The sequence below is a fragment of the Pseudonaja textilis genome, chromosome 1, assembly GCF_049901715.1.
Source record: "Pseudonaja textilis isolate UNSWEBS1 chromosome 1, rPseTex1.2, whole genome shotgun sequence".
In the NCBI taxonomy this organism is placed as follows: Eukaryota; Metazoa; Chordata; class Lepidosauria; order Squamata; family Elapidae; genus Pseudonaja; species Pseudonaja textilis.
In genome coordinates this window covers 147,122,805-147,140,072 of record NC_141990.1, presented here as the reverse complement: position 1 = coordinate 147,140,072, position 17,268 = coordinate 147,122,805, and the positions used below count along the sequence as shown (strand labels likewise).

At 36.6% G+C, this 17,268-nt stretch overlaps 1 protein-coding gene across 1 annotated transcript in view; it reads right to left on the bottom strand.

The window, feature by feature from the left end:
- Positions 1-17,268, bottom strand: part of SLX4IP (SLX4 interacting protein) — a 91,372-nt gene that overhangs the window by 18,269 nt on the left and 55,835 nt on the right. Inside the window, exons 6-7 of the mRNA XM_026710402.2 lie at positions 3,624-3,698; positions 405-493 (exon numbers count right to left, since the gene is read on the bottom strand). Coding sequence (XP_026566187.1) covers positions 405-493; positions 3,624-3,698 — 164 coding nt within the window. The remainder of the gene's footprint in view (positions 1-404; positions 494-3,623; positions 3,699-17,268) is intronic.

The window sequence follows — 17,268 nt, the reverse complement described above, 5'->3', positions numbered from 1 at the left end:
AGCAGAACAAATGAATGCTCCAAAATAACGCTCCCCTAAGTAAAAAAAAGAGGAAAAGTATCTGGTTTTGTATGGATGACAACAATATATTAATTTATATCATTCACATGTGAAATACTTCTTTATGGTGTTCTTTATTCTGCACTTTAAAGGATAATTTGCATTCATTAACAATACTTACCAGAAGCTCAATATCTTTCTTTTCTGGGTGTGAAGCTTAAGAATTCAGAGAACAATTTTTCTATCCAACTTTTAAATCACTTGGCCTAAGAATTTATGTAAAATTTTCCATCCCAAACCACATGCCAAGAATCCATGAATGGCAAAGGCTTAACATGAAGCCACCCACGTTTCTAACCAGAATGCTGTAAAATATGTTATTTGTTAATATTTTTCATACATACCAATGCCACACTTTCTCTGACCCAAGAAGATGGATTGGGTTCAAATCTTGAGACATAAATCACAAAGCGATCCGGAAATACACGCAATTCTGCATAAGTATAAGAACATATACATTTTGGAAGCTTTTTAACGTAATGAAACTTCAGAAGCACTTTTTAGATTATCCAATCCTTTAGTTTTTAAATACTGTAACCCTGTTTTTGGCCAATTGAGTTCCATAATCCATTTTTTGTTGACAGGCAAAAATTATTAAAGTAAAGAACTAAATTTGGAAAAAAAAAATGCCAAGATTTTTCCATTGGAATATGCAAAATTTCTTGACTCTTTTTTCTCCTATTCCAGTTCTATCTTACAACATGTTTTTCCAAATATTTTAAAAACACTCTTTTATGTCAATCTTTCTGCAATTTTGATGGCAGATAACATCATCTCACCTATGATGACAGACACAAAACAAGAAACCAAATGATTGATGTCACATTCTCATGAATTCCTAAAACCATTTATTTTAAGGCAAATACAAAGTTATTTGCCTAGTTTTAATTGTATTTATTTTTATTTCTTTGTGGTATTTATTGATTTTCACTGTTAGCAGCCCTAAAACAATACTGAGTCTTTCAATTAGCAAAAATTGGGGCAGATGGGAATTGTAAACTCAACATTAATATGGTGCAGTATTAGAACTAGACTCTAACAAGCAAACAGAATGATATGTGATGTTGTGCCCACTCTTAATAATAATATTAACAGCAACACAAAAACTGTTTAGCTCCAAGGCTTCCCCTGTCAGAATCCCTGCGGATTTTACTCCACTAGTCATTGCCGACTTTAGGGGGTGGCACTCATCTCTATTTCAAGGCTGTGAGCTAGCGTTCTACGAAAACATTTCCATGGCCAGCAAGATATTGAAGAGCAGGGGTGTCCAACCTCGGCAACTTTAAGGCTTGTGGACTTCAACTCCCAGAATTCCTCAGCCAGCCATGTCTGGTTTTTTTTTTCTCTTAGCCCCTAGAGCTAAGAGATTCTAGAGGAAGGGATTGTAAGAGAGTAAACAGGCTACAGCAGACAGATTGCGGAGGAAAGGATCACAAGAGAATAAACAGGCTACAGTGGATAGTCATATAAAAAAAATGCATTAGTTCCAGGGAATTCTGGGAGTTGAAGTCCACAAGTGTCAAAGTTGCTAAGGTTGGAGCCTCTGTTGTGGAGCACTAGTTCCTCCCTACCAAAGTGCCACCTATTTATCTTCTTACATTTGCATGCTTTCAAATGCTAGGTGGGCAGGAGCTCAGTGAAGACGGGCACTCAGCCCATTGCGCTGCACTTGGGTTTGAGCCAGGTAAGGTGCTAAGCCCAACAACTTAACCACTGAGACATTGTGCTGCTGTGCCACAATCATGATGAAAACAAAAAGAAAACAAGTCCCCTCCATAAAAAAAAGATATATTTCAGAGAAATTCTATGCTGAAGCCTGTAGAGGTTTTGTTATATTTTAAACAAAATGATAGTAGGCCAACTCACGAAATCATTTTAGTGTTCTGAAGTTTCAAAAAAGTAGTTTCGTACGTTGCTATAATGATAAAATGTTGGAAAACCATAACAGATTATAAGATTTAAAAGAGCACTAGAATTCAAATGCAATTTAAGGAAAAGTCATATAAGTAAATATGGTCTTCGCTACTTGGGTAAGCCCTAAAGGGACCAGTTAAGACAGATGAGGGCAAGATGCATAGAATGTCAAATGAAAAAAAATATATATGGGGTACATGATTCTTAAAACATTCTCATCCCAAAGCACTGAGCTTAAAGGCAATGGGGCAGAATGGGCTTGATTTAAGGTGTTATCAAAGTAGAGATTACATGTCCAATAGACTGAACAAACGTTCACAATACTGTAACACTGCCATATTTAATGGGATTCAAGCAAGTTTTCAGCCAAACAATTAACTGCTGAAAACATTTTATTTTGGGCAGCCTAAGATTTGATATGATACCCTTTTAGAGTTCCTTGGGTGCAAAAATATGAAAAGCGATCAGGGCCAATGACATCACTTAAAAAGATAAACCAAAGCTGTCTCTGGCAGATATTTGAACTACCCTATGACAATACGGCTGACTGATAGAGCAACCTCTACTGATTCAGAATTCAAAAGACACCATAAAATGCTGAGTAAAGCCATTGTTGCAGGGAGTCCAGGCTAATTACTCTTTTAAGAACTAATTAGTAAGTAGCATGGAACAAAACAGCAGCAGGAAATTCATAACACAAACATTTGCCCCAGTCAAAGAAATAAGCTTCTTAAGAAAAGAGAAGCAAATATGTGTAGACCATCTCTTGAGATGAAGTCCTGGGCACACATCAAAGAGTTGCATAGACTTTTTTCTAGAAACCAGAATCTATCACTTGTGATATAGAGCATAAAAGTATAACCAAATAGCCGATCGTGACCAGCACACACACACAAACACACACACACACACACAGAGAGAGAGAGAGAGAGAGAGAGAGACACGGAGGAATATTTGATATATTTAGAGTGTCTACCTGTGATTAGAATGAATGTCAAGTCAGTTGATATGACCTAAAATGCCTGCTTGAGATATTGTGTTTCAATTGGAAGGTGGTGACCGATTAGCTGAACCTCATTTTTCTTTCTGATATAAAAAGAGAAACCACGCTCTTTCATAATTCTGTTCCTGAACTATGGATAGGTCAGGATGCGCCCGCCTCCATGTATCATCTGTAAAGGATGTACCTTCTTAGCGGCCCTAAGTAAAAAAAAAAGGTACTAAAAGCTAGAGGATGTTTCCTTTCAATTCTGTTGCCAAGACAAACTGTAAATACTCTTACGTCGTGGTTTCCATCCAGGAAGCCATCAGCAAGTTATGGTCAAGCAATAGAAAGAGAAGAACAGACAACTTTCTGCCAAAAAAGGAGAATATTTGTAGCTCAAGATTTCCACGAAGGGCCCTTGGTGCTCTCTGAGCTTGTTTTCTCGCAGATGCTTCATTACCCAAACTAGGGAATATCATCAGTGCAAGAACTGATGATGTTAGCTAGTTTGGGTAATGAAACACCTGCAAGAAAGCAAGCTCAGAGAGCATCAAGGACCTCTCAAATCTTTCACATAGTTTGTTGAAGAATACCATGGATCCAAGCGTAGCCTTTTCACCTTGTTTCTCCGAAGTACTCAGAGAGGGAGACATAGATAGCTTACCACCGTGCTGTTGCCCAATACATCGCAGATTAGCCCATCTTTTGACAAAGTAAGCTGAAATTTGAAACTCGTCCGCTGCAACATAAAAAAAAAAGCAAGTCAGGTTTTTACAGGCAACACAGGTTTGTCAAGAATGTGTCTGGATTAAAATTCATACACAAAAACACAATTAAAATTCACTAAGTACATTTTTAAAGGTATGCCAGCTATGTGCATTGTTACCTTAACTAGCCACAAACTCCAAAATTGCACGTTTAAATGTTCCAGCACAGGCTTGAGAGCCAGTTATAAGCTACAACCATTTATCCTTTAATTATATCACCCAGCTCCAGCCCTCACATTTCACAATTCTTGGTGCAATCTATCTTTAAGCAATGTAGCAAACCTTTTTGGGTTTTCTTTTAAAATAATAAATTCTATAAAGGAATCCTCCTTTAGATTAACTTAAAATAGATGGACACATACTCTTAACACACTGTGTAGGGAAAAAAGGAGATGTCATAAAAATGTTGGAGGCCATTTCCACAAAAATAAAGTATCATAAAATTGTGTTAAAGTATTTCGTAAAACACTCATTGTTGTTATTTTTTTAAAAAAAAGCCATTTTGAGAATTTGGTTCAGACTGGTACAGTATTGTAAATAAAATATTGTAGAATATTTTGAATACAGTTATTGATTTGCTTCTTTTTAAGCCCATGCCAAAGCATCAGAGCCATTTCTTTAAAAAAGTCACTGAATTTTTAAAACACTTGATCATATTACACTATTGAAGGTGACTCTGCAGTTTATTCTATATTTCACTGGAATAACAGAAACGCAATGATCAACCTTTTATTTTAGACTTCTGGTGTTTCGCACAGAGGAACCTTAAGATCTGATGAACATCAGTGCCATGAATAATTCAATTGAAGATATGCTCTGCTCTTTAGCATTTAATCCTGTTGTTTTACTATGAAAAATACTCCTTTGCCACTTTTTTGCATTAGTTTGGTTCAAAAATGCTACATTTTCTTTGGACAAGTTCAACTAGCCTGGAAAGAATCAAGCTAGGATGACAATGCACTTTAAGATTTCGTAATGGAACCCTGAAATGATCAAAATAATGTTCATAGACTTCATATAGGGCTGTGGAATTTCTGTATCCTTTATTCTAAAAGAAACCTTAATTCCACGGCCTTGCTGTGGCAATCAAACACAGCCTGACTTGGAACTGTAGCTTTACTCTGTCTTACAAAACCCAGTCTCAATAGGCTAAATCGGGTAAAGTTTTACTGGAGCCAAAAATGACTCTTAAATATCACTGTATCAATGCCCTGGTTTGGACAAAGATGAAAGGTGAAAGGAGTATCCTCACAACTTTTCTCTCCAACCCAGATTTCCAATTCTCATGGCAATTCTTTTCTTTAAGAGTCAATACCAAACAGTAATTTCTCTCCTTTTCTGACTCAGATAATTGCCCTCACTGTACATTACTTTACAAGTAAGTTGCCTAACAAAAACTCTGGAAAACCTTTGATTTCATGTCTGTTGTTTGCCTGACTATCAACCCTGCTATGCTGTACTCCTGCATATTTGGAATTATGGCACAGCACAACTGAACAACGAAGACTGGCAGAATAAAACCGAGATAATAAAAGTCACAATTACAAACCAGGTTCATGCAATTAATATTTTCATGAGGCCAAGAGAACGTTTTTTATTATTTATTTTCAAAGTGCATATTCATTTACATTTTAAAAGTACTGTGTCAAGCATTTACATATATTTACAATTTTTCCATATCAAACCTTATTTCTCTTCCTTAACCATACATACAACATTTCCCATATCTCATAGAACTCAGACTCTTCTTTACCTTTCAATTTCCTCATAAGCCTATCCATTTCGGCACAATCAAATATTTTATTTATTACCATATTTTCAGAAGGTACATCCTCAGCTTTCTACATCTGGGCATAAACTATCCTTGCGCTGTTATTATGCGTTGTACAACGTATTGAATATGTTTCTTTAAATTTCCTTTGATCATCCCCAATAAAAATGTTTCTGGTTTCAATTCAATGCCATGTCCTGTGATTTCTAATATCCATTTCCTCAATTTTTCCCAATATTTTTTGGTTTTGGAGCATTGCCACCACATATGATAATATGTTCTGTCTGTAAGCTTACATATTTTTAATATTTTTAGTATTTATTTTATTTGTCAATCGCTTACAAGATACAGGCATAAGAATAAATATAGTTTTGAATACATGAGATAGATATTTATAAGAAAAATAAAAAATAGGACAGGGACGGTAGGCACGATTGGTGCGCTTATGCATGCCCCCTACAGGCCTCTTAGGAAGGGGGTGAGGTCAATACTAGAAAGTCTAAGGTTAAAGTTTTGGGGGTTTGGGGAAGAAACCACAGAGTCAGGTAGAGTATTCCAGACATTGACCGCTCTGTTGTTGAAGTTGTATTTCCTGCGATCAAGTTTGGTGCGTTTTACCTTGAGTTTGTATCTATTTGTATCTATTGTGTGCTCTTGTATTGTTATGGTTGAAGCTGAAGTATTCATTGACAGGTAGGACACTGCAATGTATGATTTTATATACTATATTTAGATCGGACTGGAGATGGTGTAGTTCTAGATTTTCTAGGTCTAGAGTTTCAAGTCTGGTGGCATAAGGTATTCTGCAATGAGTAGTGGAGCCGAGAATTCTTCTTGTGAAATATTTCTGGACTTTTTCAATTGTGTTAATATCAGATACATGATATTGGTTCCAGACTGATGAACTGTATTCAAGTATAGGTCTAGCAAATGTTTTGTATGCTCTAGTTAATAGTGTGATATTTCCAGAGAAGAAGCTACGTAGGATTAGATTAACAACACTTAATGCCTTTTTGGCTATGTAGTTACAGTGGGCTCTAGCACTTAGATCATTTGAGATGAGTACTCAGTCCTTGACAAAGTTTGGATCCTTAACAAGGTCTTGACTATTTAGCTTGTATTTTATTTTCTGATTTTTTTCCGCCAATATGTAAGACAGAGGATTTATTTGTTGAGATTTGAAGTTGCCATTTGATTGATACATAGTCAAGGTCTTTTTGAAGGGTAGCAGTATTGTCTGTGGTATTGAACAGCTTTACATCATCAGTGAAGAGAATGCAGTTGCTCTTAATATGATCACAGAGGTCATTTATGTAGAGTATGAAGAGAGTTGGTCCTAAAACTCTCCCTTGGGGGACACTACTGTTGACAGGTACACAATTTGATAGGACACTCCCAATTTTGACCATTTGTTGTCTGTTTGACAGGAATGCTTCTATCCAGTTATGTAGGTGTCAAGAGATACCATAAGATTTTAGTTTTAGTAATAGTTTGTCGTGTACCACTGAATCAAAGGCTTTATAGAAGTCTATGTAGATTGTGTTTATTGCTTTGCCCTGATCGAGTTGTGTAGTCCATATGTTTCATATTCAGATATATTTTAGCCAATCTTGCTGGTGTCAAATGCCACCTATAAAACATCTTAATTAAATTTTCTTTATATGCCGTTGACAATGTTAATTTGCAGGTTTTGATCCAAATTCTTTCTCAATCCTATAGCTGTATACTATGCGCTATATTTTGTGCCCAGGCAATCATGGGGCCTTTTACTATTTCTTCTTCCATTTCCACTTTTAATAAATAATTATATGTTCAAGTTATGAATTTTTCTTCTTTACCCATTAAGATTTGATCTACTTGGGGTTCCCTTTCTATTCCATATTCTTCTACATCTTTTTTATATCCCATTCGTATCTGCAAATACAGCCATCAATCCACCATTATATCCTGTTCTTTGAGTTCTTCATTTGATTTTAAATTTTCCTGATTATCTAATAATTCCTTATATCTGATCCTCTTTTTTTATTCCATTGTATTTGGGTAAATCACTGCTTCCAGCAGTGACACCCAATTGGGTAGTTTCATGTAATGTTTCCTCCTTAATTTCTCCCATATAATTATTAATGCATCCCTAACTTGATGGTGATGAAATATGAATGTGTCCTTTCTTGCTTATCCCACAGGAAGGCATCCCATCCTGTATGTAGATCATGTCCTTTGATTGCTAATACTCTCATATTGCCTAAGTTTATTCAAAGGAAGACCGCTGCCTGATAAATATAGCTCCCATTTTGGAAATCCTAGGCCACCTCTATTTCTACTGTCTAATAACATTTTTGCATTTATTTGTGCTTTCTTTCCCATCCATATAAATTTGAGCACCATTCTATTTAATTCTTCAAAAAAAATTCCGGTCTAATTTTATGGGGACTGTCTGGAAAAAAATGTAACAATTTTGGTAATATATTCATTTTTATCGTAGCAATTCTGCCCATCAACGATAATTACAACTTTTTCCAATTCTCTAAATCTTTTTTAATTTATAACATCAATTTCTTATAGTTATCTTCCTTTATGGTCGAACATCTTCCTGTAAGCCAAATCCCCAAATATTTAATCTTTTTTTTCCACTTGTAATCCCAATTCCTTTTCTAATCCCTTCTTTTGTTTTTTGGTTATGTTCTTCACTAACATTTTTGTTTTTTCTTTATTAACTTTTAATCCTGCCACCAATCCATATCTTTCAATTTCCCTTATTAAATTTGTCCCTGCCTCCACTGGTTCCTCGATGAAGAACACTAAATCTTCCGCAAATGTTTGCATTTTATATTCCTGATTTTTAATATTTAATCCTTTTATTTCCCCATTTTGCTTTATTTGGGTTAAAAGCACTTCTATCATTAATATAAAAAGTAGAGGTAACATAGAACAACCTTGTCTTACTCTTTTTTTAATTCCAAATATTTTGGTGCAGTCTCCATTAACTATCACTCTAGCTTTTTGGGTGGCATATATTGTGCTAATCATTTTCTCAAACCTTACACCAAATCTCATACTTTTAATTTGTTGGATCAAAAACTGCCAATTAAGGTTGTCAAATGCTTTCTGGGCATCCAGAAGGATTAGTGCTGCCTGTTTCCCAGGATGTGCCTCATAATATTCCAAAATGTCCAAGACCATTCTTGTGTTGTTTCTAATTTGCCTCACCAGCAAGAATCCATTCTAGCCTGGATATATTATCTCATTTAGCACTATCTTCAATCTTTCAGCCATTATTGTGGCACAGTTTTTATAGTCAGCATTCAACAGTGAGTGTGGTCTATAATTTTTAATATATTTGTGATCTATGTTCTCTTTTGGAATGAGGGAAATGTAAGCTTCAGTCCATGATTCTGGTATTCTTGATAGTTTCAATACATCGTTGTACACTTCCAACAATATATTTCCAAAGCTTTCATACAAACATTTATATACCTTTGCTGGAATTCCATCTGGCCCTGGTGTTTTATTACTTCTCTGTTTTTGTACCACCCTTTTTATTTCCATGGCTGTTATCTCACTATTTAATATCTCCCTTTGGTCTTCCCTTAATTCTACCAAACTATTTTTTGTAAATATTGTTCTACACTTTCCACATCTACATTGTCTTCCTCATATAATCTTTCAAAATAATTCTGAATTAATCTTTTCTTTCCTGCCATTTTATATTGTATTTCTCCATTTTCGTCCTCCAGTTCCTGTATCAACTTTTTTCCTTTTTCTTTTTTTAATTTGTGGGCCAGCCATCTCCCCGATTTATTGGCGTGCTCAAAAAAATTTTGTTTTGCCATCTCACACCCTCTCCTCTTGGTTCACCATATTTAATTTATGTTTAGCTAAGACCATATCATTTTTTCACTTTGTAGCTTATGTTCTAATTCTCTAATCTCTGCCAGTAATTTTTCCTTCTGTTGCCTTCTTTCTGTTTCTTTTTGCCATACACGCTATGGTAATACCTCTTAAATACACTTTTGCGGTGTCCCATACTATCTGAAGTGAACTGCATTGATTTAGATTTTCCTTAAAGAACATTTCCATTTTCTTTTTTATCCTTCAAATATATGCTTCTTCTTTCAAAATTTGGGGGTTTAATGTCTATCACCTCCTTTTTTTTCATATTTTTCCAAATTATTTTTATGGGGTTGTGGTTGGCCCACCTATTCATCATAATTTCTATCCTATCCACCTCATTTCCTAATTCACCATTCATCCATGCTATATCCAGGTGGGACCAGGATTTATGCGGGTTTGAATAAAAAGTATATTCCTGTCCTTTAGGATATATCCTCCTCCATTGATCAGTCAAACTCAATTCTTGTGTCATTTCAAAAAAAGAGGTTGGTAATATTTTCCTTTTCTTTTTTGACAAATTACCTACATAATCTTTCTCTGGGTCTACCACGGCATTATAATCTGCTACAATACATATATTTCCAATATCATTGTTACCAGTATCATTGATTTTGTCCTATCTATAATTCAATTATCAAAATCCTTCCATTTTCATCTACATATTTTAGCTTAGTTTCTAACCTCTCATTTATATAAACTGCTATCCCTCTTTGTTTATGTTTTGCTAGGACGGTATATAATTTCTCTAATCTGGGGTATTCTAAACAATCTCTATGCTGGTCTTTTATGTGTACTTCCTGTAGGCAAATAATATCCATTTTTTCTTTAACCAATTTTTAAAGTGTTTGTTTTCTTTTGGCTGGGGAGTTTAACCCATTAATATTTATTTTTATTAGCTGAATTTCTTTATCCATTGTCTTATTGGAAGTTTGGCTTCTGTCTTCTATTTATTCTAGTCTCTCTTTGTGGTTGTGTCTTTAACTCTCTTTCTTCTCCTCCCTTTTGTTCCTGTCCTTCCTTATTTGCTCCTTCTTTCTCTACCTCCCTTATCTCCTGTGGCTGATCTTCCTGGCTCCTTGATTCCAGTTCCTCCTTACTGCTATTCTCTTCTTCCTCCCCTACTATTTGATCAAAAAATTCCCTTGTTTTATCTAAGGTATCCACTCTGATCTTCTCCTGCCAGAATATCAGCATCCCTTTCGGTATCAGCCATCTGAAAAATATGTTCCACTTAGTCAACTGTAGTGCTAAGAAGTGGTAGTCTCTCCTGTTTCTCTTATTTGTTTTGGGATTTGTTTTAATGTTTGAATTTCCTTATCTTTGTATATGAGTGGTTCTTCCCTCGTAATTTTATATGTAATATCCCTCACTCTTTTCCTAGCAAACCTTACACGTACCTCATGCGGCAATTTATGTTGTCTGGCATAGTTAGTATGTATCCGGGAGACTTCATCGATTTCATAAATAATTTCCTGCCTGTCTCTCTGCAGGGCTCCTGTGATTAGATCTGCCATAATTGCACCCAAGTCTTCTTCCCTTTCCTCTATATTTTGAAAGTGCATGTAGATTGATGTCCTATCCATTTCTAAATGTGCAATTTGCTCTTCCAATTCCGTATTTGCAGCCACAAATTTTTTGTCTATCAATTCCAGCTTTTTCTCTGTCTGCTCTGACCTAATTTCTACCGTTTTTATTCTTTGGGCATTTTTCTCCATTGTTTGTTGTATTGTTTCTACCTTATTGTCCAACTTATTTATATCTCCTTTCAAATCTGCATGTTTTTTAGACATCGTCTCTTGCATTTTTAACATAGTCTCCTGCATAGATAGTAATGTAGTTTGCGTCGTCTGTGCATTTATTGTTACAGTTTGTTTCTCCATGTTCAGCATTCCCTCTATCGATCTTTGATCTGATGGTGATGGCACTACTAATGCTGAGTTTGATGCCGTTTCCTTTCCAGCTTTCAAAGTTGTCGTTGTACCTCTAATTCAATCTGCCCACACTACCATCCACTTCCTACTTCACTAAGACAGCTAATAGATGGCTTTTATATAATAATATACTTTTCCAAGTTCCTCCAATAAATATCAATACAAATTAATAGTATCTTTCACCTAAATATAATTTCTTACTAAATATTCCTCTCTATCTATGGCTATCTTGTCAGGTATCCAAATATATTGTATATTATCACTATTAATCCGGAACCAACTATACCTGCAGGTAAGCAAATCTACCAAAATACAATATTTACTGATATATAACACAATTTGAATTCATGCTATTATCTATATAAGTCTAAATATTAATATTACCTCAGTCTACATATCTAAATAAAAACAGGTGGATAGGTAAGTTTAAATACAATATATTATTTGTTACATGCTCAATACGTTAACTTAAATCTTGAACTATCTTTAAATTAGTTTACTTTATTTATTTATCTATATTAAATCCTTTTACCATCTTCCAGCCTCTCTACTCGTTCTCCATTCTGTAGGTACACTTCCGTTTCCACTCTCCCATTTCCCCATCTCCTCCAACTTCTGCTTCAAGATATCACCTCTTTCTTCTGGCTTCTCCTGCCTGTTACTCCTTTTCTGTCCCAACTCATAGTCAACTCACAGTCCACCATCCACCATCCACTTTCCCTTCCCTTTTCTTGCCATTTGCCTGATGCACCGATCTCCCTTCCTTTAATTCTGATCTTTCCTTCCTACAGCAGCACCAACTCCTTCTTTGACTTCCTCTATTAACCAATTCACAGTCCACTTTCCAGTCTCTCTACTCCTTCTTCATGTTGTTATTCTTGTTCAAATTTCTCTCTCCCACTTTCCCATCTGTTCCAGCTTGTGCTTCGAAGTGTCGCTTCTTTCCTTTAGCCTCTCCTGCCTGTTGCTTCCTTTCCATCTTTGTTCATGACAAAATCCCCCCCTCCAATGCTCTCCAGACTTCAGCTTATAACTCGAGACGTCACTTTCTTTCCTCCTGTCTCTCTCACCTGTTTACTCCTTTTCTGACCTAGCTCGCAGCCAATTCACCTTCTACCGTCCATCGTCAACTTTCCTTTCCTTTCCCCTCTCACACTGCCCGTCTGCTCCACCGATCTTCTTCTCCGACATTCTCCAGACTTTTTCCTTCTCTCACAGCCTGTCTGATATGCCAATCTCTCTCTCTCCACACCAGCTCTGATCGCCTTCACCGTTTGTTCTCATCATTCTTCCTCCAACAGCATCCACTTTTCAGCTCTTCTCAGCTCTCCTTCTGTCTTCTGTCAGGCAATTCTCCGCTCTCACACCACCATTTCACGTCCTCTCATTGGCTTTTCCTACTTTCTCTTTCCTTCGTCTTTATTCACCATATTCCATCACTTTAAATTCCAGGCTTTTCCCTCCAGTTTCCTTCCTTTCAATTCTTCTTTGCGTGTTTTGCCATTTTTCTTGATTCTTTTTAGAGCTTTCTGTCCACCTCTTTACGAACCCTTCCCTTGCACGATATTGCTGACTCACTGCTCCTCTAGCCAAGTCGCCGCTTGCCTCCTCAGGGATTCCCCCACTACCGGAGCCTCCTTCTCTTGCCAATTCATAGTTCAGGACTTATTGTCTCAGGTACTTCACTTTTATTTCAATATTGGGAACTAATTGTTCACTTGACATAATCTGTTAACTAATTTTTTGCTTCCTCATCAGTGATTCGTCATGGCCTCAGGTCTGCCATCTTGCAATGACAGGCGTTTTCATGCAGGGTTGTGGGGGTTTCCTTTCATTGCAGCGGGAGATTGCCTTTCCCCTCGTTGCCACCCGGGGTTTCCCCTCTAATCCACATAGCTCTCCAGGCTTACCATGTCCCCAAAAGATCCCAAACGTGAAACGATTGAGCTTGAAGAATAGAGACCGTTCTTTTTTTCCGCCCACTCCGCTTTGTCTCCCCCACCGGAAGTTCAAGAGAACAATTTTTTAAAAAGAGCTGAAATCCAGTAGTTCTTCATCAGGTTATATGATTAAATGCCAAGGGAGGAAAAACATGGAGAGGAAGACAATTTGGGTCTGTTTCAGTTTAGTTTGTTAACTGAAGTGAAAGAAGGTTTATACAGACTTGTAAGTCTTATTCCAGAGGAGCAATATAATATTTGCAGGAAGAAGGAACAAGCAAAGGTTTGTATGTTCTAAAATTTTGAAATATAATTGCAATGGTTTTTCCCAAGCACATTTAAATTGAAGTGTTCCTGGTCATTCTTATTATGGAAGGAATGGCTCCATTAATGTGAAAATGTAGTTTTTGATGTACACAGTTATGTGCCCAAAAGAAGCATGGTAATAATTTCACACCTTTGGATCAGAAATAAATATTTATTTCGCTGACTCTAACCCTATGTGATATTATTTTTATATATCTTCTCTTGTGATTGGCACAACTCAGAGCATCATGTAAATTTCTGTCACTGAAAACACTTTTACTGAAATCATGTGAAAACATGATGTTTCTATTGTCATTTTAGAATAGATAAAAATACTCACAGAAATTTGGACAGCTTCTACCAAAACAAACTATTCATATTAGCATGCAGACTTAAAAGGAAAGTAGATAATCTACACCCTGGAGCTGCAGATGGGGTAAGAGTTGGAATTCACTGATACGATTCCAAATTTCATTTGGAAAACAGCCTCAGGAATGACAACTGCAGACAAAGGCCTTCATCAATCTGTTCACACCCCTGTGGTTAAATCAGAAAATTAAACTGTGCTGATCAACAGCCTCATCCTCTGATTTTGGCAGGCTTTGTGCTGTAACTGGAAAGACCCAGATGCAGACTGACAATGACAAAATTCCAATTCCAGTAGGGTGGTATTTCTCAACCTTGACAACTTGAAGATGTGTGGACTTCAACTCCCAGAATTCTCCAGCCAGCTTGTTAGCTGGAGAATTCTGGGAGTTGAAGTCTATACATGTTCAAATTGCCAAGGCTGAAAAACATTGCAGTAGGGAATGGAATCTGTACCTCCCCCATCCAAGTCCAACCCTTCAAGCACTTTCATCATCCATATTAGCTTTTACACCGATCAAAGTATTTATGGAGATTCTCAGTCATTCAAGTCATGGCTGTTCCAAAGGTGCTTTTTCAAGAGCCGAAGAAGCTTCTTGGATGAAAAGTGAAATGTCTTCAAAGAAAAACCAGAAAGTACAGTTGCTTCTTGAAAAAACACCTTTGGGACATTGAGATCAAAGATGCTAATGTAGAATTACAGTACTATGAAAGCAGCAGCAACAGTCTCTGAAATTTCCTCCGCCATTTTAAACTGTGGTATTTTACCAAAATTGAGATAATAAGGTTCAAAAAGAGAGGCATTCAATAGCAACTTTTTATTAAAAATTTAAACTCAACAAGAGCTTTTGAAAAATGTGATGGAGAGAAAGTAGTTCTAATTTTATTGTTTGATTTCTGAATGATCTGCAATATATACTCAAGGATTTTTTAAAAACATCTTATATGTGTAGGTTTGCAATTTTTAAAGTTTTTAATGTTTGATCATCCAATGTCCAAATAAAGTTAAACAATTTTTAAAAAGGATTTTTGGGGGGTGGTATATGTTTTATTTGCAGTTTTCTTTTAACAACCAACATTTTTTGTGGACAGTGCAAAAAGGATTTCTGAATGCCCTTAATAACCAGCAGAAATTTTTTCTACCAAAATTCTATTCAGATCTGAGATTTAATAAATTCCTGGAACCAGAAATTTAATTCTAAATGTTTTTCAGCAAGCTCCAGCTGGTGGCCCTCTCAATTACTTTTTTTTTTTAAAGCAGTTTCTGAGGTCTCCCCACCTGGATTGGTAACCTTCTCCATAAACATGCTAGCAACACTTATTTGCTGATAACTCGATCATCTGTGTGGTTGCCAGTCAGAGTCTGTGGTATAGCATGCAACAAGGGAAAGCTGTCTCCCACGGCTATTAGAGACTATTCACCTGGGAAAATGCCTTTCAGCAGCTGAGTTATCTGGAGTGGCCTGGCAGGTATTCACTTCCCTGCAAAATCTGGCACCTGGATCATTCTGTTCTGAGTTCAGCAAAGTCTTCTCCAAAACCACAAGACAGGCCTATGGAGGCCCATCATGATCTCAAAGTGTTTTTGTGCTTTTTGACACACCCCTGCTTCTTTTTCCACAATCTTTTCCAAAACACTGAACCTTTTCTTCCTTACAATCCAGCTATTTCACATGCTGTACACATGCCCTTATCCGTTATGATTTGAAATGTATTCTTTTTATGTGCTGCAGGGACTAAAAACTCTCAATAAATAAAAGTAAATGTTTTTAGAGAAAACACATTGAAAGAACTAAATGATATATCGGCCTTGTAATCTATCTCATTCTTTAAGCTGTAAAATGTATAGGCCACACAAGCATTAATATTTTAGTGCTGCTAGTCAATACTCTACAGTTTCATGCTTTAAATTACATCTAATCCCTTAATTATCTTTTTTCAGTCAATATTTCAACACTAAGCTTGAAGCTACAGAAAATAGCTTTTATCTAAACTCTGTGTGTGTTTATACATATCTATCTATCTATCTTTGAGAGGGAGGGAGGGAGGGAGAGAAAGAGAGAGAAAGAGAGAGAGAGAGAGAGAGAGAGAGAGAGAGAATCCTGCCTGTACGATTGCTCAGGTTAAGTTTTCTTCAATCTAGTGCCCTCATCATCCTCAACCAACAAGGTCAATAACCTTATTAAGTGTGGGAATTGTAGTCCAGGGTACCTGGAGGACACCAAGTTAAGAAACTCTTATTTACAGAAACTCTTAGGCCAACCCATGTGTTGCCCATCATCAGTCGGGACCTTTAGCCAGAAACACAGAGGGATAAACAGAGGCAACAAAAATATGTTAAGCAAGTTTTAGAGAGCGCCAGAAGAAAGAGAGACGCTTCAGGACATGGCATCCACCAGGCAATTCAGTCAGCTGAGTTTAACTTTATTAAGCTGTAAAATATTTAAAGGCCTTCTATCACTATGAAATTAGTATTATAGAGCATTAATATCCTTCTGAATATGAAGAGACTGCTAATAGCATGAAGCAATTTGGCAGAGGCAACCGCTCCCTCTAAGCTCTGTGGGCCCTGGGGGTAAGCAGAATAGCGAAAGGCTAAGTCAAGGAACTGCAGGCGGGACACTGAAACCTTCCAAGCAGTCATTTTTCCACTTTCCTAGAGGGAAACCGTAGATCGTCCCTCTTCTTTCTCCAGTATGCATTTATCGTCTTTCCCTTCTTTTGTTCTGTCGCTTTAGGGTTGTTAAAAGGTTTCCCTTGATACTTGCAATTTCCCCAAAAATATGTCCTTCCCATTTGACTATCGTTCTCAGTCCCGTTAGGTAGGACTCCTGACTGTTGTTCTCTGAAAGTCAGTATTTAGTTGGGCAAATTGTCTATGGAGATTCTCAGCCATCTAGGTCATGGTTGTCCCAAAAGTGCTTTTTTCAAGAGGCAACTGGACTTTTTGGGGTTTTCTTTGAAGACGTTTAGTTTCTCATCCAAGAACCTTCTCTAGCTCTCTCCAGAAGCTTCTTGGATGAGAAGCAAAATGTCTTCAAAGAAAAAAAAAACAGCAAGTCCAGCTGCCTCTTGAAAAAGCACTTTTGGGATCGTTGGGGAAATGTTCTTCTATCGATATTACTTTTCTTCTTTGACTATGTAAGCATATCAGCAAATCGCCATTTCATTTTCTTTTGCTTTTTCTTTTCTTTTTTCTTTTTGGGTATTTTGGATGATTTCACCTTTAATGGCATTAGCATTCTTGAAGCACTCTACCCAGTCTAATCTGTTAAAACTATTCTTGACTTGACTTGTCTACAGTATTCATTGTATCGCATGGAATATTGATGAAGTC